This window comes from Schistocerca cancellata, chromosome 1 (genome assembly GCF_023864275.1).
Source record: "Schistocerca cancellata isolate TAMUIC-IGC-003103 chromosome 1, iqSchCanc2.1, whole genome shotgun sequence".
Classification (NCBI taxonomy): domain Eukaryota; kingdom Metazoa; phylum Arthropoda; class Insecta; order Orthoptera; family Acrididae; genus Schistocerca; species Schistocerca cancellata.
In genome coordinates, this window is record NC_064626.1 from 901,874,383 (window position 1) to 901,897,241 (window position 22,859).

The 22,859-nt window shown below is 38.9% G+C and overlaps 1 protein-coding gene across 2 annotated transcripts in view; it reads right to left on the reverse strand.

Moving 5' to 3' along the window:
- Positions 1-22,859, reverse strand: part of LOC126190902 (exportin-6-B) — a 348,598-nt gene that overhangs the window by 40,462 nt on the left and 285,277 nt on the right. The window contains exons 14-16 of one of the 2 annotated variants that reach the window (XM_049931537.1): positions 10,158-10,328; positions 7,258-7,424; positions 1,422-1,584 (exon numbers count right to left, since the gene is read on the reverse strand). In XM_049931537.1, the coding sequence (XP_049787494.1) occupies positions 1,422-1,584; positions 7,258-7,424; positions 10,158-10,328 (501 nt within the window). Of the gene's footprint in view, positions 1-1,421; positions 1,585-7,257; positions 7,425-10,061; positions 10,329-22,859 lie in introns of both variants that reach the window. The other variant, XM_049931530.1, reaches the window with a different exon arrangement.

Sequence of the window (22,859 nt, forward strand, 5' to 3'; positions counted from 1 at the left end):
GGATCCAAGTTTGCAACGGGTTCATAGTAATACAGGTCAGTACCACGAGCAAACTGAAACGCTGGCACAGTGGCCTGAGTGCCATGGTGATGGTTTGAGGCATAGTCTGTATGCATTACCTTGAGTCTGACTGGTGGGAAACGCACTGCTGTCAACTTTTGAATGCAACACTGACATGAGTATCTTCAGAGATCATATCCGTAGACTGAAATAGGCCCCTTAGATAAGAATGTTTCAGTTTGTGTGTTCTCTGAAGTGGTTAGTAGAGGATGATTAACACCTATGCATTGACTGCTGAGTCCACCATGATGTCATTATGTGTTAAATCTTTGGGCAGTGCAGTTGAGTCTCAAGTGCCTTTGAAATGTGGGGCCAAAGTGGTCATTTGCAATGTCACAGGTGCAATGAAGGTCTCAGATGCCAGCAGGTATGGCCATGGCATCCGAGACATTACAGGCTGCATTAGGAGTGATATGTACACTGCAGGTGCACCTCCTGAGTGTTTTGGCGCTGCTGTAGATATCACCTGCTGGAATCGTGTGTACTTAACTGTTTGCAATGGTGCCAGAAGCCATAAAGATTGGCCACTGTACAATGATCAGACTGATTAGGTTGCTTTCGATACTGAAATTTTAGCTGAGACACAATTTCCTGGATCTTATTATGGAAACGAGAACATATGTTTTGAAAAGACGAAAAATTAAGGGTCCATTAAGGGAGCTAATTCACACAAAAAGCAAGAAAGATCAGGATCTAAACAGAACAAAAGAAAATCTCTCTGGTTTCGCAAATGTGTTACCTGAACGGTGTTGAAAAGTTGAATACAAGTCCCACTCTACCTATGCTTTAATGAAAAATGCGGATGTGGGGTGGAAGTGTGTTGGCAAAAGTTAGTTGATAGAAATATAGGTCAATACGGAAAATTAAGTTCAGTGAACAGGCAGCATGTCAGTCTTTAGTTCATGAGCTTAGTTTGAGGTGCACTATGTATCTCACTGTGAGATTAACAACTGTGGCATATGCACTATGGAGCTGTTCTCTGTACTTGTGCTGCTTCCACTGACTTTGATGCATAGCTGAGATCAGTATCTTCAGATTTTACAACTGTAAAGTTTTGAACATTTATTTGTTTATAGAAAAAACAAATAATAATTAAGCTTCCTGCAAATTAAAGTTCCATGCTACAGCTAGGGTCAAACCCCATCCTTTGCCCTTCGTGGACTCACTGGTGGTTAGCAGTTAAGAGTAACAAGGTATTTCAAAATACAGCATTGTCTGCTAAAGGCAGCAACAAGGTTTAAATATCAATGGCATACATAATTTTACGCTACAATAACAGTTCACTCACTTAAAAAAAACCATGAGAAACCATAATAACAACTATTTTATGTATATTCATTGTGACATCACTATCAACTTACAAGAGGATACACATGTTCCAGGCAAAGTGTTATAGTGCTGGGCACAAAGCGCTTAAATGAAGCAGCTGGCTCAGCTATAACAAGCTGCAGCAGCTGAAGAAATTTTTCAACAACTCTAGCTCCAGCACCACCTTCCTGTCCCATAGATGTGGATAACTGTTCTCTGGAAAACAGAAGATGCATTGCAATATTACATTTTACTGTTATTATTAAAATGACAACTAAATGAACAAAACATTAAATTTGAAACTTTAATTAAGAATGTCTGTTATAATAAGACAAAATGACAATTACAGTCTTATTACCAATATATTGTGCCAAAGTATTTGACTTAAATGGAATAATTATCACCTTTGTTACTGTTGGCAGTATGATATCATGGGGGGAGAGGGAGGGAGAGAGAGAGAGAGAGAGAGAGAGAGAGAGAGAGAGAGAGTCCAGTTGATGTAAATAAAAACAGTCACAGAAATTTTTTTTACCATGTTCATGTATTTTACAATATGATATTTGCAGGACTGCATTAATTCTACAGGAATAGGAGATTTTTAGATGTGTATGTCTCCTGTTCTTATAAGTTTTCCAATGCTTACAAATATTATTTCTTGATTCTAGTTCTGAGTATTTTTTTTAGCATCTTGATGATTTGATGTGCAAAATATATTTTGTTAGCTTCTTTTAGCACATGAATAACTGGAAGCATAGTAACATAAAAAACTGTAACGTTACATACCCCTTCCTGAAAAATATCACTGAAATTAAAACCTTTACTCAAGCTGAGTCCAGAGCTATACGTGCCCTGAAGGCACACCAGTCCTCCGTGTGAACAAAGTGTCCCCTACCTTGGTACTTCGCTTTGGAGAGTATGAGGAAATGGGGCCTCATTAACTTTCTAATGCTTTGATCTACAAACTATTCCTGATGTCCCATTCTTTCCACTCTGTCTGAGCTGCAGATAAGGTACTCAAAGACCGACAAGTGCCGGTATAGAATTCTGTACTCCTTCTGACCCACATATCCCTGCCATCTACGTACTTGCCAAAATACAGAAAAATAACCGTAGCCCAGTTGCAAGTGTATCAACCCTGGTACACCAGCATCACATAGAGCTTCCCGTCCCATATGAAAGATATCAAACACTTCCTGAAATGCCTCTAGTCAATTTCCATCCCCAACCCAAGTGGAACCTTCCTTATCACTATATTAAGAGGAAGTTAATGAGATTAAAGTTCAATGCTTAGAATTTTATAGAGTGCTAGAGGATATTTGTCTGAACTATGTCCCAAACAGGGACGCAAAACTGGAACCTTTGCCTTTTGTGGACAAGAGCTTTAACAGCTGAGCAATCCAAGCAAGACTCACAACCCAACCACCCAGCTTTATTTCCACCAGTGCCTCATCTTGTACTTTCCAAACTTCACAGAAGTTCTGCTCCATGCCTTGTGGGCCTATCACTCCTGGAAGAAAAGATATTATGGAGACACATCTTATCCACAGTCTGAGGTACTGTTTCCACAATCAATTTTCACTCTGCTGGGAGGTGTGTGTCGGGTTGAAACTTCCTGGCAGATTAAAACTGTGTGCTGCACCAGGACTTGAACCTGGAACCTTCTCACAACCTTCTCTGCCTTCAACATTGCTGGAAGACCTTCCACATTAACCAGGAGTCTTTTGTGATCAGCCTTGCTCATGCACCTTAACTGATGATTGACAGTATCTTACAAACAATCTTCCATCATTGTCAATAGATATATTGTTATCTACTAGCAGCTTAAGAATCCTTTTGTTATACCTAGGCCATACAAAAAGATGTGGAAATATTTGGCGATCAAAAACTGCGAGACTTGGCTGGGGAAGTGTCAAAAGTGCAAAGAATTTTCTCACAACTCTTTAGGTAATTCCATGCTCTTGAATGATCTTTTCCATCCTCCATCCTCCTCACATTTTTTTTCTGTCTCCAATGTTGATGGAAGACCTTCAATGTTTACAAGGCATCTTTGGTGGTTGGCCATACTTGCACACCTCAGGTGTTGCTCAAGATGTTATAGAAAGAGTCTGTGTAGGAAGATCACCGACAGCTAGCAGTGTCGTTGCCTACTACAAACTACAAAGCACGAACTGCTGCAGGAGAAACAGGTATCTATAGATCTGTGGCAATGCTGAGGAGGCATTACCATAAGACATTTACAAAATTTCTTTTCTAGTGTCTTCAATTCTTGAAATGTCCTGATTTTAGTATTTGCTTTGAAGGACTATTTATGACAATTAATTATCACATCAATGTAACTTTTTATGTGCAAAAAGGTTAGCCCTTAAAGAGATGAACTTTTTGACACTTCATTATCATAGGTGCTAAACATTTGATTTTTCCATTAAATCATAAATTTTTCTTAATTATCCAGATTAATTTCAAGCCTTTTGTTTTTAGTAAAACTAGTTCTCACACTGATTAATTTCATACCCCATTTGGCCATTTTATACTTTTCACTTGGACATTGAAATTGAGACAAAAGTTTCTCTCAAATTATTTTTTTTTCTTAATTACCCTAATTACTTTAAAGCATTTAAACCTTTTTTTTGTAGAGCTAGACATCACACTAGTCAATTTTATATGCCATTTGTCCAATAGGATACCCCCTTGCACTTTATGTGTGATATATGTAGATAACAGGTGTCATAAGACTTATCAGAGACTTCTTTATTATCTAATGAAGGTATATTATCTAATAAAAACTGCTGATGTAACTGAAACTGATAACTGCCTAGGAAATAGGAACGTTTGGTTCAATTTCTTATGTCATAATCAATGTTTTTGAAAGCCTACAGCTGTCATTCATTATTTAAATAACAATATACTGCACTAGTTACGTATTTTTTCATCTTTAGCAGGACACGTTTCAAGAATTTTTTCTTATTGAAAAGTGCAAATATGTAAATAAGTATTTTGTATGGTGTTTGAACGTGTTATTCTGCGTCTCTTGCACTGTAGTCATCTTTTTGAGGTTACCAGGAACTTTGCCTCATCAGTTACGTAGAGAACCACACACACACACACACACACACACACACACACACACACACACACACACACATGCAAACTGCCACTCACATTGTTAGTTTGTGTAACATCACAAAAAATACATACATAAATAATGCACTCGACAAAGAGAATAAATTCTCAAAACACGTTTTGCTCAGCAAGAATAAAATTTGTAACCAGAGCGTTGTGTTTAAACAAATAACATTTGAGCAACGTAAAGAGAATGACAGTGTCAACCAGAGCTCCAAGTGGCCATATGCCGAAACAAGCCCAATATGGTTTGACAAATGTGTCACAATGATCACAACAATCACGGAACAGTGTTTGCGCAGTAGACACAGTTTGGAAATGGTTGTGATTGATCATGATATCTTCATTCGAACAAACCTAGTTACTTCCATCAGCCACAATGCCAAGTAGAGCTTGGCAGCGGCGGGAGATAAGGCATGAATTGTTCCAACTTTTACATGTTTACTGGTTCAAATCAACTGAGTAGAGTGCCCTGGTGTCAAGAAACTTAACCACATTATATTTGCAAGCGCTAATGGATGGCCAACATCATGCCATCGTCATTTTTTTCCCCACAAATATCTTTTTGTAATGTGTAAATTGCGGGAAAATTATAAACATGCTGGCCTAAATCAGGTACATATTAACACCATGGGAATAGGAAATTTGATGGGACTGATAAAAAATGTTGTAAATGGCAGGAAAACGTTAATTCTGGGGACATAAAAGTGGGGTTATACTGTACTTGTAAACTACACCTGCCGTGAAGATGCTATGTACTTATAACAAGCTTAAAGTACATTAACACTTGTGAAATTTGTTATCAACAATCAATTCCATCTTCAGGATAACAGTGTCATTCACTGCTAAATATAGGAAGGGGTAAATGTTATTCATAATCCTCTACTGCAGTAAATTGTGGCTGAGAAAAGACAGAATTACATAGCATTGGTAAAAAAAAAAAAAAATTATCAGCAAACAAAAATACAGGGGTTAGATAAAAATATGGACACACCCACAAGAGACGCATTCTTGAATGTAACTGCAGATCCCAGTCAATCCTGAAGGTTCCATCGCTGTATTTGATTATGAACACACCTGTGTAATGTCCTCAACAAATGTGTCAGTCATGGGCAGAACAGTGTTCTGTGTAATTGTGAGTGCATTATGCCAGAGCTAAGTGAGGAACTGTGACAAAAATTTATAAAACATAGATATATTATCATCTTACATTCATTAGATTTTGCTAGAAAATCTAGTGTCCAGTACACAAGGTCGGTCATGGAACACTATTCCACGTGGAAAAAATATATCTAAAAAAAGATATTAAGGGACAGGTATACACTTGAACAAACACACATATCCATCCGCACATATACAGACACAAGCAGATATGGCAGAAGTGTTATTACCTAGGAAGACACTCATCTTTTTTAAGGAGTTAAGAATTCTGTGAAGGGGAAAACTTTGTACGTGTCATGCGGCATTTTATTCGACAAACACTGCTAATTTGTGATAACCATGTGTATGAAACAACAAGTGCAAACATGACATGCTGATGTACACACTGAACAATCAAAATAGGTATGGTGGAAGCTTAACAGGGGGACAAAGAGCAGAAAAAAAATCACCTGCTCAGTCACAACAAGGACAAAAGTATGTGTGTTGAGTGATCGTGACAGATTGTTACTGAAGAGTATTCTGATGAAAAAATAAAGAGGAAGACAGCTGCAACAGTCACTGCAGAACTGAATGTAACATTTGCAAGCAGAGTCAACTCCAAAATAAAGTGAAAGGGGCTACATAATCTGGGAATTGCATGGTGAGCTAAAATTCCAAAACCCTATCTCACCGATACAAACATTCTTGACAGGAAAGTGTGGTGGACTATGGAGCAATGAAATTAAGTCATTTGACTGAGTGAATCTTGTTGCACACTCTCTCCAACTTGTGTCCATTTACATTCCAATAATGAGACATGGTGGGGGTCAGTGGTGATTTGGGCAGCCATATTATTGTATTCCAGGGGCCCACAGTTACTTTGTAAGGCTTCATTACTGTCAAGGATTATGTGACCATTTTGGCTGATCAGGCCCATCCCATAGTATGTTTATTCCCCAATGGTGACGTTTTGTTCCAAGATGACAGGGCCCCTGTTCACACACCTTTCTTTGTCCAGGACTTGTTTTGTGAGCACGAGGATGAATTACTGCATCTTCCCTGGCCACCACAGTCACAAGAGCTCAGCCTTTGTGGTCTACTTTGGAGAGGAGGGTGTGTGATCACTATCCACCTTTATCGCAGTTACCTGAACTTCTACTATTTTGCAGGCAGGAAGAATAGAATACAATTCACTTGAAAATCTCACAGGACCTGTGTTTATCCAGTTCAAGATAACTGGAAGCCATTTTGAACACCAATCGTTTTCCTACACTGTATTAGGCATGATAATGAGTTGTGTTTCTGCTTTTTCCACATTTTTGTCCTCCTCCAGTATGTTGAAATGTTTACAAAAGTTTGCTTTTATTGCCAGCTCTTTCTACAGCATAGAGCAGTTCTTGAATAGAATAACATTAAAATAAATATCTACTGAGTTGCCTGTATGTAGCTATATATAATTTAACTAAAAGTGAGTTAACCGGACTATTGTAAAAACATATTCTACATCACAATATTTATCTAGAATGTTGTCTATGCAATATATAATTTGATGGAAAAGTAATTACTATAAAATTTTAAATAAGTTTTCTATTACCACATAAATTACAGTTAAGTTCAAACACATCTCACCTTGTGAAAACATCCAGGAATGTTTGGACAGTTGTTTCTGTAAGTGATGCTCCTAATTGTTGCTGTAAGCCTGCAAATGCTTTCATGAAGAATTCAAGTATTGCTTCACAAACATTAGGTGTCCGCACATATGCTGGGAAGAGTGATAATGCTTTGTGAACATTTGCCTGTAATTAAAAGGAGACAGATTTTAGATAACTGTATCAGAACAAAATGTGAATATGCACTTAAAAGTATGGATAATATTTTAATTTTAGTAAATACAGCACTAAAATACAGATAGGTAAATTTTTTATTTGGTAGGTGGTACCACACCTAATATGCAAACAAAAACTGACACAAATACTACACATTAGAAGCATAGGTTCCATCACCTAGCAAGTGAGAGCCCAAGGTAGGCCATCCATAAATGTTTTAGACCAGGGCCTGCAATGGCAATGCTGTTAATCCCTGAAAAACTCCATTAGAAAAAAATCTCTTATCTGATGATGATAAATGTGGTTTGGAAGAACAGTGTTTGTTTAATTGCTGCTATTGTCTGCCAAGTTTTATTTACCTTCTCCCATGAGTTTTAATGCTGAATCTTATTAATTTGAACCAGATCCTAGTCCTAATCCTTATCCACTATTTCAGGTACTTATTTCTTTTCATACATTAAAAAAGATATTTACTACCATTTAGTCGAATGAAACATTACAATCATCCTTCCCTGTGTAGCATTTCAACGTACTACTATTACTACTTTGAAGGAATTACCTACAAACAAATCGGGGGCACAGCTATGAGCACCCACATGGCACCATCCTATGCCAACTTATTCATGGGCTGTTTAGGGGAATCCTTCCTAAACTCCCAGGAAAAGTTACTAGCGAAGAAAAGGGGACTTTAGTAAGAACATTGCTTGTGGTCAATGCTGCGGGCAACACCATACTACCCATAATGGTTTTCCCATGAGTTCATTTTAAAGAGTTCATGCTTTATGGTGCACCTACAGGAATGCATGGACTGGCTCATTCCTCAGGTTGGATGACTTCAGCTAACTTTGTACGCGTCATGCAGCCTTTTATTAAATATTCTGGGAGTTCTATGACTCGACAAACACTGCTAATTTGTGATAACCATGAAAGTCACATGTCAGTTGAAGCCATTAATACGGCAAAAGCTAACGGAGTGCACATCTTAACTGTTCCTCCACATTCAACCCATAGAATGCAGCCTCTGGAAGTTGGAATTATGAAGCCATCTCAGGCTTATTATAATGCTGCTGTAGACACATGGACGAGTGAAAATCCAGGACAGTCCTTAACCATCTATAACGTTGCAGCTTGTGTAGGTATAGCCCATGTATGTGCAATGACTCCAAAAAATAAAATCAATTCATTCAAGAAAACTGGCATTTTTCCTGTTGACAGGCATGTTTACACAGATGATATGTTTCTGCCAATTATGGTCACTGACAATCTCCATCCCCCAGATGAACAGAGAGAAACAAACCAGGATCCTACAACTGAAGGACAGAACAGTGACCAGACAGCACTTGAATGCGATCCACCACAACAAAGTGGTAATCCTAGAAGGAAGGCTGATTTTTCACAACAACCGGAAAGTCCACAAAGTTCAAACCATTTTCCTCCATCTTCAAGTTACATCAGTCCTGAACAGTTCTGTGGCTATCCAAAAGCAGAAAGAAACAACAGGACTTGGAAACCTAGAGAAAAGGGGGAGAAGCAAAATCATCACTGATATGCCAGAAAAGGTAATCCTGGAAGAAAAACAGAAAGTAAAATTCTTAAAGTTCACAAAAGTAGGCCTACAGGTTACAAGTGTGAAGATGAGTTTCTTCAAGAAACAGAAAACTAGGTCTGAAAATGAAGACGAAATGCACCACACTGATGGAACATGGGACTTGGAAGATGATATCTCTCAATTAAGTGAAGATGAAGTTACAGTTCCACAAAACCCTGACATCAACACATTACGTTCTCATTAAGTTTATCAGAAATAAAAGTGTAGTCCATTATATAGGGAAGATTTTGGAAAAAAAAAAAAAGTGATGATGGAAACTTTGAAGTTTGTTTTCTGAGAAAGTCGCAGAAGACTGAAAATAATTTCTTCTATCCTGTAGTTGAAGATATTTTGAATGCCAAGATTTGTGATACAGTTATGGTGTTACCTCAACCTCAAGAACATGGAAGAACAAAACGCCAGCAATCGCTGCTTTCTTTCCCTGTTTCGTTTTTGCAGTATAGTGTTCGTTAAAATAGTTTTTTTACAGAGGTAGTTCATGACTTTTTTTTCTAATTCTATTACCATTACATTTCGCCTTTTTCAACCAATAAAGTGTTATTTTCTTCAGAGATATTTTATCTTATGTCTTAATTTAAAATACTATCCCCAAATAATTAAAAAAAAAAGGAACAAAATCAATGTTTCTAATCTAATTGTTAAGTGTTTCATTCTTCCCCATAGTGTCTCAACCTTCCCCATTCACTGTCTCAATGTACCCCACCAGTGGGGCAGCATGAGACATTGTACATCTTTCATATTTTGAAAGAATTTTTGAAAACAAGGAAAACTTTACATCTAATTCCATAAATAATTGTATTTACAATAATTATACTCCAAAAAATAGTGATAGCAAAACTGTACAAGGGCTATTTACAAATGTACACCCATTTAATTTTTGTGCATTGACATGCACCACTTTTCCCTAATTGTACTTTTGCAAACGAGTACCTTTGATATTACAAAAACATTTTAAAAAGTAGTTGAAAATACTTCAGTAAAAAACATTACACATGCACCTGAATGACAGAAAACAGAAGTTTCTTCGTATTTGTTATTTCCGAACAAACAGATTCAACCAGGTCACCAAGCAGCAGCAGTGTGTTTGTAATTACATCTTGAGCATGAGGTGAAGTTGGTGTCACATGTTGAAAGCTGGCAGTGAGTGAATCCATAAGATTTGTCAGCAACCTGTGTCGTTCATCCCAGCATTGCTCATTATTAGGTACCCCTGGGCAAGACAGCAGTAAGGTATTACAAAGTGCTCGTGTCACTAACCGCTTTGTCTGTGGACGAAAATGAAATAAATATTAAATGATAGTATTCAATATAACATACACTCTAAATTTTTCTAATATGAATTTCTGAAAAAGCATTACATGATGTACACTGTAAAATTATAAGGCAGCACAACAGTTGTGCAGTACTTACCTTCACATAGCAAAATTCCAATACTGGTAGTAAGACACATTGCAATTAGAGAAAAACTATAGTTAGTTTTTGGAACTAATAGTTCTTTCAATGGAAAGGAAAGACAGATTTGGGAAGGAGCAGCAGGTAATTCAGACACCACGGTGTGAAAAATCCACCTGTTTTTTACAGTTTTTTTTCCCTCTTAATGTGTCTGTCACCACTAGTGGAATTTTATTTCCTGGTCAGCCATTGTCTCCATATAATATTACAGTTTTCACTGATAAATTATCTTCTGAGAGCATGCAGCATTATTAAATACAGAAATTACTCATCACTGAATAACAGAGCACAAATTTTATTTTAACTTAATTCATTCTGTATTATGCCTGTGTGTTCTGTCACTAACACAAATGTTTGTTTATTTATTCACAAAATCATGTTCATGATGTGGGATACACATTATAGCAATACAAAGGTACAGGAGCATAAACCTTTTTATTACATAGATTTCTAAATGTACAAATTCTTAAAGGACAGAATACACATACATTTACATTACAAAACTTTCTAGCAGCGATTTCTATTTTAAAATACAAAGTCAACCTGAGAATTATTATTATTATTATTAAACCACTTTCACATTCTGGTTCATATATTGTGGAAAGAACTTTCACTTGACATGACATAAGTTAGTCTTCATAAATTCAGCAATAGAATAAAAACAGTGCTGGAGCATTATAATTTATATAGAGTATGCTGCATATTTGCCTCACACTGTCACGGCATTCACTCAGTCTCTCTGATTTGTCACATGAAAGTTACCATAACCATGGCTGTGATGACCATGCACACCGGCCGTTATTTGGTTTACACACACACACACACACACACACACACAGGACAGGGAGTATTCCCAGTTCTTTAAAGATTGTCTTGGTAGGTGTATGTGGTGGTACTAAAATCAAGATCTTGACAATTTATTTTTGCATAATGTAAGGATCTACAGATTGCGTGCAGCCATATGGTGCGTTAACATGCGCTCGCCAGCCGACCTGTCTGGAATGATGACAATTTGCTTGGTCAGTAGATGCGCGTCCCAGTATTCTAGCGCGGCCTCAGGTGTGAATATGTCTCTTTTCTTAGCTCACCATGGGAGCCTTTCGATACGACCGTAATTAGCCGGTGTTAGGATGTCGGACACAGTGATGATGGGTGCGCATAGTGTGCATGTTTTATAGTCCGCCTTTGTTAATAAAACTGTTTAAACTTACTTCTCGCGTTCACATATTGCCGTACCTCAAGGACCCACCACTTACAAATCCTGACAAAATATTCGTGTAATCATCATCCTGGGCAATAAATCAGACTAACCCCCTTATAGAAGTGCTGTCAGAATAACAAATATTTGCTTTTATACTGTCCTGCAGAAAGGAATGCCATATGAAATGACTAAGTTAACTAGTGCAAAGTACACGGTTTTTATGGTAGTCAAGTCACACATAGATCGAGAACTCTAAAGGCATATCAGAGGATACTCAGTTTACACAGTAGTTTATTGTGGTGGATCTTTCACTGTAGTGTGTTGTCTATCCAGATTCCCAGAAATTTAGTCTCACTGACCTGTTTGATAACTTTCTTGTCTATGACTAATGATGCTACATGTGTTGTATGAATCTTTGATGGCCAGAATATCATATGAGCTGTTTTTTCTATATTAAGTAAGAACTGTTTTCATGGAGCCAGTATAGCAGCGTTTCACAGCTGTCAACTAAATCGGCTCCACCTGCCGTGGAGAAATGTTACAAGAGAGGAAGTTTGTATCATCAACAAATAATACAGGTGTTGTTGAGAGTAGGCATTCTGGGATGTCATTAGTAAAGAGTAGGAAGAAGAGGGGGACCTAAGGTTGAGCTCTGAGGGACTCCTGATATGACTGGTATTGTATCTCTACAGCTTGTTCTTCCATCATGTGTTGTTATTTCTACCAGCTGCCATCTGTTTCTTAGATACGACTGAAAACATTCATTACAGACACATGTTATACCATTCGCATCCAGTGCACGTAGCACTAATGTATGATGACTACATTGAATGCCTTATCAGATCAATAAAAAGTCCAGAAGCATAGTGTTTTTCATTAAATCCATGTATTACGTGGTCAGTAAAAGGAAAGAGAGCCTCACTGATGGATTTATTTTTATGAAAGCCTAACGGCTGTGCTATTAGTAGGGAGTTATTTTCAAGAAAGGATATTACTTGATTACATACATCTTTTCTGTTATTTTAGACAAAGTTTGGAGGAGGGATATAGGTCAGTTGTTGCCGATCTCATGCTTGTCCCCTTTCTCGTGTAATGGAACTATCTTGGAGCTATTCAGTGGTTGAGGCAAAATGCCATTACCTGTGGAACAGTTGATTATATTGCAAAGAGGGTGTACTATTTCATCAGCAACCTCTTTTACTACATACAACATTTTGTAAAGTAAAGTTGCTAGTCACTATATAATGGAGATGCTGAATTGCAGATAGGAACAACAAAAAGACAGTCACAAATTAGGTTTCAGCCAGTATGGCCTTCATCAAAAATAGATGACAGATACACACACACACACACACACACACACACACACACACACACAGCACTCATGCAAATGCAACTTACACACACACAACTGCAGTCTCTGGAAACTGAAGCCACACTGTAGTCGTGTGTGTGTGTGTGTGTGTGTGTGTGTGTGTGTGTGTGTGTGTGTGTGTGTGTGGTCTATTTTTGATGAAGCTAATTTGTGGCAGTCTTTTTGTTGTGCCTATTTGTGACTCAGCATCTCTGCTACATGGTGAGTAGCAACTTTCCTTTCAATAATATTGTTACATTCCATCCTGGATTTTCCATTGGTTGCTTTATTACATAGCTAGGTAAACCATCAATGCTAGACGAGAGGAAGTTTTTTATGCTACTGACCATTAGGAGAACCTCTTAACGTTAGAAAAAGTGATCTGTCAGATCTTTTACACTTTGGAAGGAAGATTTTATTGGTGGAGAGTAACCAACTGAAAGACTGCTAGCAGTTCCAGAAAAATGTTTATTGGATGTATCACAAATATATTTGGTGTCTGTTACTTGTTGGCTATTACACTGAAAATATTCTGGCGCTTTCTGTTTGACATCAATTTATAAACCTTTTCTGACAATAACCCAAATCGCTTTACATTTGTTGTTCAAATAATTTGTGTAGGCTTTATATGCTAGTAGTTTTGGTTTAGATATTACTTAATTAAGGACTTACTAGTACAATTTGAAATAACTGTGGAAATTTGGATCATCTGTTTTTATATTTTGCTCTAGACTGACCTCTTGGACTTACATGACATTTTTATACCCTTTATGATCCACCTATTGTCAGTTTTCCTGGCTGGCTGTTATATTTTGATTTCTTTTACTGGAAAGGTCACAATGAAATGATGATCCAGTGCAGAGGGGAATAGTGAAGTTTTCTTATTCACATTATCTTCCTTGTAAATAATATACCAGGACTGATATTGAAATAAATTTTTGAACATGACAATATTGTCAGGCTGTAGATGAAGGCACGCAATGATTGTCTTTTATTTGTCCTAAACTACGCCATAAGATACTCTGATGGTCAGAGACTCCATTGGACCAGTTCAGAACATTAATAAATGAGAGAGGTACTGGTTCCGGGAATATTGCACCTATACAGCTGCTTGAATTACGTGTTATTGTAATTGGATTCTTTACTATTTTTTTTGGTTACGGAAAGTCGCAAGAAGGTTAATAACACCACTCACTGCACACAAAATGTTACCAATATTTATCTTAAAATCACCACACAATATGAACTTCTTATCTTTGTATAAGTAAAAATACATAATACATTCAAACCTTTTCAGAAACTGGGATTTGTTGCTGTTAGGAGACTGGTAAATAATTATTACTATGTAGTATTCTGCCTAATGGCAGGTCTATGTCTTCGTACAGAGATTTTCTGATGCCAATGTTCCCTGTCTTCAGCTTCTTCCTTCAGCCTGCTGTAGCTCTTTCCACCTTTCATGTAATCTGAAAGTTGAATTCTTGTCCCTCATCCTTCCGTTCCTTTAATTTTCCCTTCAATGACTTTGTGTATGAGCCCTCCATGTCTGAATGTGTATCCAATCCAGATGGCCTTCCTCTGAAGAATTGGATTCAGAATGTCTCTCTTCTTTCCTACTCTTCTCACTATTCGTCACCCGATAGGTCCACCTGGTCTTCTCCATTCTCCTCCAGCACCACATTTCAAAACTTTCAAGGTGTTTTTCCCCCTTTTTTCTCATGGTCCATGTTTCTGCTCCATAGAGCTTAACTTGCTGGTCAGCAGATTCCTCTTTTTATTGAATGCAGCTTCGGCCATAGCAATTCTTGGTTGAATTTTACTGGTGCATTGGGCATCCTTTGTCGCCAAATTTCACAAGTACTTGAGAACTGTTTCACATCCTCCTGTTCTTGACTATTGATGGTTATCCCCAAAGGTTTCTCCCTTTTCGATATCTGCATGACTTTTGATTTTTCGATGTCGATTTTCATGCCATATTTCCTTCCAGTTTCCACCAAGTGGTTCATCATGTGTTGCAATTACCTTTGATTTTTAGCAAACAGTACCAGGTCATCTACATACTCCATGGTACTGATGAGGTGTCGTCCTATCCTGAAGTTTCTGCATCCTTTCAAAGCTTCTCTCGTCAACCATTCCCCATACAGGTTGAGGAGACTCGGTGACAGACAACACCCTGGTCTGACACTTCTTCCTATTTCCATGCTGCTTGTTTCTGCATAGTTTGGCTGCACCTTTACTCTTTGTCACAGGTACAAGTTGAGAATTAGTCTCCGGTCTTTCCAGTTTATTCCTGTAAATACAACCTATTATGATGTTAGGCTACTTGATTTCTACAGCACGATGCTCAAAATGTTTCTCATTATTTGGGTGGTCTGTTTTGTAGTGGGTGCTGAATACTGTGGCCTTCTTAAAAAGTATTGGATGCTCCCCCCCCCCCCCCCCCCCCCACAGACAGAAAGGAAATAACTAGAAAATGGGGAAGGGGTATACATTAACAGGAAAACTCTTGCCAAATGAGAGATTGCTTCCAAATTCACATAGAACATTTAAGAGGCGCTACACAAGAAGTCAACAATAATCTCACAATTCTTGAATTCTTGTCCAGGGGGGGGGGGGGGGGGCAGGGGCGAAGACAGGGGGCGGGAGAGAGGGAGATGGAGAGGGAACCCCTGCATGGGAGGTGGAATGAACAGTGGTGGAAGAAGAGAGTACACAATATAGACTGGGAAGGTATAGTGTGGACAGAATAGAGAAAGGAAAACATAAGGTGAGGCAGAGAGAAACATGTTACTGTAGGTTTAGGCCAGGGGGATTGCGAGAATGAGGGATATGATACAGAGACAATCCCCACCTATGTAGTTCAGAGGAACTACTGCTGGATAGGAGTATCCAAATGGCTCATGTAGTAGTGCAGGTGGTGAAGTCAATTTTTTTTTTTTTTTTGTGGTTCACAACACATTTAATCCATTCAACAAAGGAAAATCAGGAGAAACAATTCATGCAGCCCCAAATTTTTGAACAGTGGTTGGAGGGGGGGGGGGCAGGTAGTAGTGTACCCAATGATATACAAAAAGTTCTACTAGTGGGATGTGAGCAAAGTGTGTGGGGGGAGGGGGGGGGCACTTAATGGTCACCTTTTTATGTTTTTATTGACAATTCAGCAAAAATACTTCTCTGTACGAAATTAAACTACGAAACATGGAATTTCCTACAAAAGGTCCTATTCAATTTTTCTCTGTGACTAGTAGTTTGCATGTTGCAGGGGGTGGAAAAGTGGCACATTATTAAAAATAGTGTTTTAATGGTATTAAATCACTGCTTACTACCATATGAAATGGGTTAAAAACACCACATCTAGGTGCAGCAGAACACTACTTGGATTAATTGTGTTCTGGGGGTGTTATGGGATGGAAAGGCGGGGGTAGAGGTTAGAAGTATGAGGGAAGGTAGGTCACTGAACTGTGGTTGTGCACTTCCCTCCTCCACAGGTCTGCAAAATGAAGAGTGAGGGGACCATTATCCATTCTCTCTAGCAAAGTAGGTCACTGAAAGCATCTAAAGTGTGTTTCATGAAGTTATACAGAACTTCTCACAGCTCACCTTATGAATCACTGGTGACACAGTGTACAGACATGCCCGGGAGAGTTTATTCCCCTTGAAGTGCATTAATATTGCATGGAATACAGACAAGAATTACTGATAATACTAATGGAAGAAACACACACAGGTAAAATCTACATAAATCTCTGTATACTGTTTTCAGTGCTAGAGGGAAATTAATTTTTAGTCATCCTGTATGGCCGCTGTAGCTTTCTTCTGGGAAAGCCAACTTCTCCCATCATCTACATCTACATCTATACTCTGCAAACCATTGTGAGTTGCATGGCACAGGTTATGTCCCATTGTACCTGTTATTAGGGTTTCTTCCTGTTCCATTCATGCATGGAGTGTAGGAATTATGATTGTTTGAATGCCTCTGTACATGTAGCAATTATTCTAATCTTATCCTCATGATCCCTGTGAGAGCAATACGTAGGGGGTTGTAGTATATCCCTAGAGTAATCGTTTAAAGCTAGTTCTTGAAACTTTGTTGACAGACTTTCTTGGGATACTTTATGTCTGTCTTGAAGAGTCCTCTTACAGATTAAACATACCTGTGACCATTCATGCTGCCCTTCTCTGTATACATTCAATATTCCCTTTGTGAACTATCTGTTATGGGACCCACAAACTTGAGCAATATTCTAAGACAGGTCGCATGAGTGATTTGCATGCAGCCTGTTTTGTAGACTGATTGCACTTACCCAGTACTGTACAAATAAATCGAAGTCTCCACCTGCTTTACCCACAACTGAACGTATGTAATCATTCCATGTCATACTCCTACAAAGAATTACGCCCAGGTATTTATATAAGTTGGCTGATTCTGACAGTGACTCATTGATATTATATCAAAAAATACTACTTTTTTTGTTTTGTGAAGTGCAAAATTTTACATTTCTGAACATTTAGAGCATGTTCCCAATCTCTGCACCATGTTGAAATCTTAGCAAGGTCCCAACACACTTCCGTGGGTCACACCTGACATTACGTCTACGTCTGACGATGACTCTCCATCCAAATAAAATGCTGTGTCCTCCCTACCAAAAAGTCCTCAATAAGAATTTCACTTGATACCCCATATGACTGTACTTTTCACATTAAGCTTAGGTGCGGTACTGAGTCAAATGCTTTTTGGCAATCAAGAAACACTGAATTTACATGTTTGCCTTGATCCAAAGCTTTCAGTATGTCATTTGAGAAAAGTGCAAGCTGCATCAAAGTTTTTGAATACCATGCTGGTTGGCATCAAGGTGGTTATTCTCTCCATGATAACTCATTGTGTTTGAGCTCAGAATATGTTCTAAGATACTACACCACACTGTTGTCAAGGATACTGGATGGTAGTTTTGTTGATCACTTCTACCTATCCTTGTAGACAAGTGCGACCTGTGCCTTTTTCCAAGAACTGGGCATGGTGTTTTGTTTGAGTGATCTACAACAGATTATAATGATAAGAGGGACTAACTCAGCTGCAACTTCAGTATAGAATCTGCCAGGGATTCCATAGGGGCCTCGGGCTCTGTTCAGTTTTAATGATTTCAGCTATTTCTCAACTCCACTGATGCTAATACTTATTTCATTTATCTTTTCAGTGGTACGAGGATTAAATTGGGGATATTTTTCTGGGTTTTCCTTTGTAAAGGAACACAAAGTTAAGCATTTCACCTTTTACTTTGCTACCTTCTATTTCAATTCCTGTCTCATTCGCTAGGGATTGGGCACTAATTTTGGTGCCACTAACAGCCTATACATATGACTGAATTTCTTTGGATTTTGTGAAATGTCATTCGACAATATTCTGCTATGATAAGTCACTGAGGGCCTCATGCACTGCTCTCTTGACAGCCAAATGCATTTCATTCAGCATCTCTCTATCTATAGCCCTACACTTTGTTTTTCACCTATTATGCAACAATCTTTGTTCTTTAGAAGTTTCTTCACAGTTACTGTATCCCATGGAGGTTACCTCCCATTATGAACTGTTCTACTGGGTATATATCTATCCAGTTCGTGGTCAATTATTCTTTTAAACCTGAGCCAGAGTTCAACTTCCTCACTGAGATATGAGATTACTGATTTTGTTATCTAGTTTACTGAACATGTATATCTTTCTGCTCATTTTAGTTGTCCTTCGTACTGTGATAATCATTGATGCCACATCCGTATCATGGTCGCTGATACCAGGTTCGATGTGGACAAATACACCACCTCCATTTCCCATTTGTCTGTCCTTTCGATATGCAGTTAAATTTTCCCCCAAAATCTCACTGCTATCAATTTCAAGTTTGAACCGGCTTTCTGTACCTATTATTATGTGAGCTTCACTGCTTTTCATGAGCGCTTCAAATTCTGATCTTTGTTGCGAATGCTTCGGCAGCTTACCATTAGGATTTTAATACTCTCACCTGTGGGAGGCATTTCCCTACAGTTCTCAACCCTATGGTGCAAGTCCAGGAAGTCACAGCCAAGCTTGTCACTGGTTCAGTCCTTCCACTTGACTTAGAACGAAAGGGCCACAATTAGTTCTGGGGACAATGCTGCAAATTGTGAACTTCATTGAAACTCCATGCGCAAGGCTGATCTTCTCAATGTTCTCTGCCAGTTGCTGGAATGACCCAAGGGAGCCCAGACGACAGACATCATTTGTTCCAATGTGTGCTATAGTCTGCAGTTGGTTGCACACTGTTCCCTTAATGGCTGCTGGAACAGCCTCTTCAACATGTTGAATGAGGTCCCCAGGCATACACACTGAGTGCACTTGGTTCTTTTCCATCCCTTACTGCCATTGCCCTGCAAGAGTGCTACTCAGTTTTCAGTTTACAGACAGACTACACTGATCAGGCAGAACATTACGACCACAGACCTACCGTTGACATAAATCTGCCAAAGCAATAGTAGTGTCACCTTGTAAGGAATGACTGCTAGTCAGACACATGCACGGTGCATGTAGTACCAGTGAGCATGCTGTCTGCATGTAGAATTGGGAAGGCGTGCAATCTATCAGAGTTTGATCAAGGGCAGATTGTGGTAGCCCGGAGGCTCGGCACAAGCATTTTGGAAACTGCACAACTTGTTGGGTGTTCGAGGACTTGTAACGACGACTCTGTCCTATTGTACATATAATATTTTTTCTTCTGATTTTTTGATAAACTTGTGTAACTGATGTTCTGATTTCCTTTCGTTTTTGTTTCATGTCATTATGTTAAGAAAACTGTAAATAAGTTTCAATGTGAATATTAATGTTTCTGTCAAATGTCAAGTAATATTGTAATAGAATTGAAATGTAACAAATGTTGAGACTGTTGTAAGATGTTTAAAATTGTAACTGTGCATCTGGTCCATATGTAAGCAATGTGTTAGGATATGTAGAATGCAAAACCTAAGGTGAATACCCGGTCTGTCAGGAGCGGTAAAAACTGGATGGCAGGCGAGCGCAGGAAAATGCGCATGGGTACTGCACAGCACAATGGGCTCAGCAGCAGTAGTTGTTGGAGTTTGGCATTGGTTTGAGCAACACCTTCTGGAGCGAGGAGGCTCTCCGTGAAGACATAGCTTCACTGAGCCTTGGGTATACCGTTCCAACGCCCACACAGCATGGCAAAATTCCATAGGCACTAAATGGAAAAGTACTGCGACACTAAGAAGAATTAAAGTGCCAATACGTAAAGAGCCATAGCTGTGGTTGTATGTGTGCTCTGTGCCTCATCATCTCGCCGCTCGCCAACCGCTGCATCTATACTAGCAGGTTGAAACTTTTAGTACTGTATTCATATGGATAAGAGAGTGAACTGTGCAATAATGACCTAAAATGAAAATTAAAATTTGTGTTAATAATAATTATTTGCAGAACTAGCTATGTTAGAATGGTGTTTAAATAAATGTTTTGCTAATGAACCAGTAAATGAATAACAAAGGTCTAACGACGTTGAGAGATAACTTTAGTATTGATATAGTAATGAAGTTTATTATTTCGAGACAGATATAAAGGTATTTAAATGAGCAGTAAATAAGATGAAAAAGAGTAGTAACTTATATACTGGAAATCTTGAACGCATAATAAATTCAGTAATCATTTTTTTAATACAGCTATCATAACAGTTTCAGGGTCAAATAGCAAGTATGGATGAAACTCCTCTGACATTTGATGTGCCGAGTAACAGAACTGCTGTAATGAAAGATCCTGAAATTGAAACTAAAAAAAATAAAGTGGACATTGAAACATGCACTACACTGTTGTCCTTTAATGTTGTGCTGATGGTACTAAACTTAATCCAACGATAATTTTCAAGTACAAAACAATGCCAAAACCTTATGAAATACACCAGGTGCTGTTTTCACATATATGGCAACAACTGGATGGATGAGGCTGGTAAGAAATAAAGGATTAACAGAGTGGTAGAGAACGAAAGGTGCTTTATTGAAGAAGAGTTTTCTTCTTGTGCTAGAACAGTTTAGCAGTCCTGTGAAAGAGAAATTGAGACAGGGAGCTTGCTCTTATTTCAGGATGACTCACTTCACAATACAACTGTTTGATGTCTTGACAAATAAAGCATTTAAAGTGTATATGAGAGAGGAAGGGAACAAATGGATGATGGATGAAATCCAACATGAATTCATGCTGAAGGGAGCTATAAGACAACCTACAGTCAGACAAGTGTGTCAGTGGACGAAATAGTTGTGGTATAGAGTGAAGAGAAGATATTATTGTTAAATCTTTGAAGAACTGCAACATACATAATGCTCTCGATGGTAGTGGAGGCCTATATATAATTTTGTGTGTATGTTTGTGTTTGTTTGTGTGTCTGTCGACCTGCCAGCACTTTCATTTGGTAAGTCACATCATCTTTGTTTTTAGGTATATATATAAAGAAAGATGATGAGACTTACCAAACAAAAGCGCTGGCAGGTCGATAGACACACAAACAAACACAAACATACACACAAAATTCTAGCTTTCGCAACCAATGGTTGCCTCGTCAGGAAAGAGGGAAGGAGAGGGAAAGACAAAAGGATTTGGGTTTTAAGGGAGAGGGTAAGGAGTCATTCCAATCCCGGGAGCGAAAAGACTTACCTTAGGGGGAAAAAAGGACAGGTATACACTCGCGCACACACACACACACACACACATATCCATCTGCATATACACAGACACAAGCAGACATTTGTAAAGGCAAAGACCTTAGGGGGAAAAAAAGGACAGGTATACACTCACGCACACACACACACATCCATCCGCATATACACAGACACAAGCAGACATTTGTAAAGGCAAAGAGTTTAAGCAGAGATGTCAGTCGAGGCGGAAGTACAGAGGCAAAGATGTTGTTGAAAGACAGATGAGGTATGAGCGGCGGCAACTTGAAATTAGCGGAGGTTGAGGCCTGGCGGATAACGAGAAGAGAGGATATACTGAAGGGCAAGTTCCCATCCCCGGAGTTCTGACAGGTTGGTGTTAGTGGGAAGTATCCAGATAACCCGGACGGTGTAACACTGTGCCAAGACGTGCTGGCCGTGCACCAAGGCATGTTTAGCCACAGGGTGATCCTCATTACCAACAAACACTGTCTGCCTGTGTCCATTCATGCGAATGGACAGTTTGTTGCTGGTCATTCCCACATAGAAAGCTTCACAGTGTAGGCAGGTCAGTTGGTAAATCACGTAGGTGCTTTCACACGTGGCTCTGCCTTTGATCGTGTACACCTTCCAGGTTACAGGACTGGAGTAGGTGGTGGTGGGAGGGTGCATGGGACATGTTTTACACAGGGGGCGGTTACAACGGTAGGAGCCAGAGGGTAGGGAAGGTGGTTTGGGGATTTCATAGGGACGAACTAACAGGTTACGAAGGTTAGGTGGACGGCGGAAAGACACTCTTGGTGGAGTGGGGAGGATTTCATGAAGGATGGATCTCATTTCAGGGCAGGATTTGAGGAAGTCGTATCCCTGCTGGAGAGCCACATTCAGAGTCTGATCCAGTCCCGGAAAGTATCCTGTCACAAGTGGAGCACTTTTGTGGTTCTTCTGTGGGAGGTTCTGGGCTTGAGGGGATGAGGAAGTGGCTCTGGTTATTTGCTTCTGTATCAGGTCAGGAGGGTAGTTGCGGGATGCAAAAGCTGTTTTCAGGTTGTTGGTGTAATGGTTCAGGGATTCCGGACTGGAGCAGATTCGTTTGCCATGAAGACCTAGGCTGTA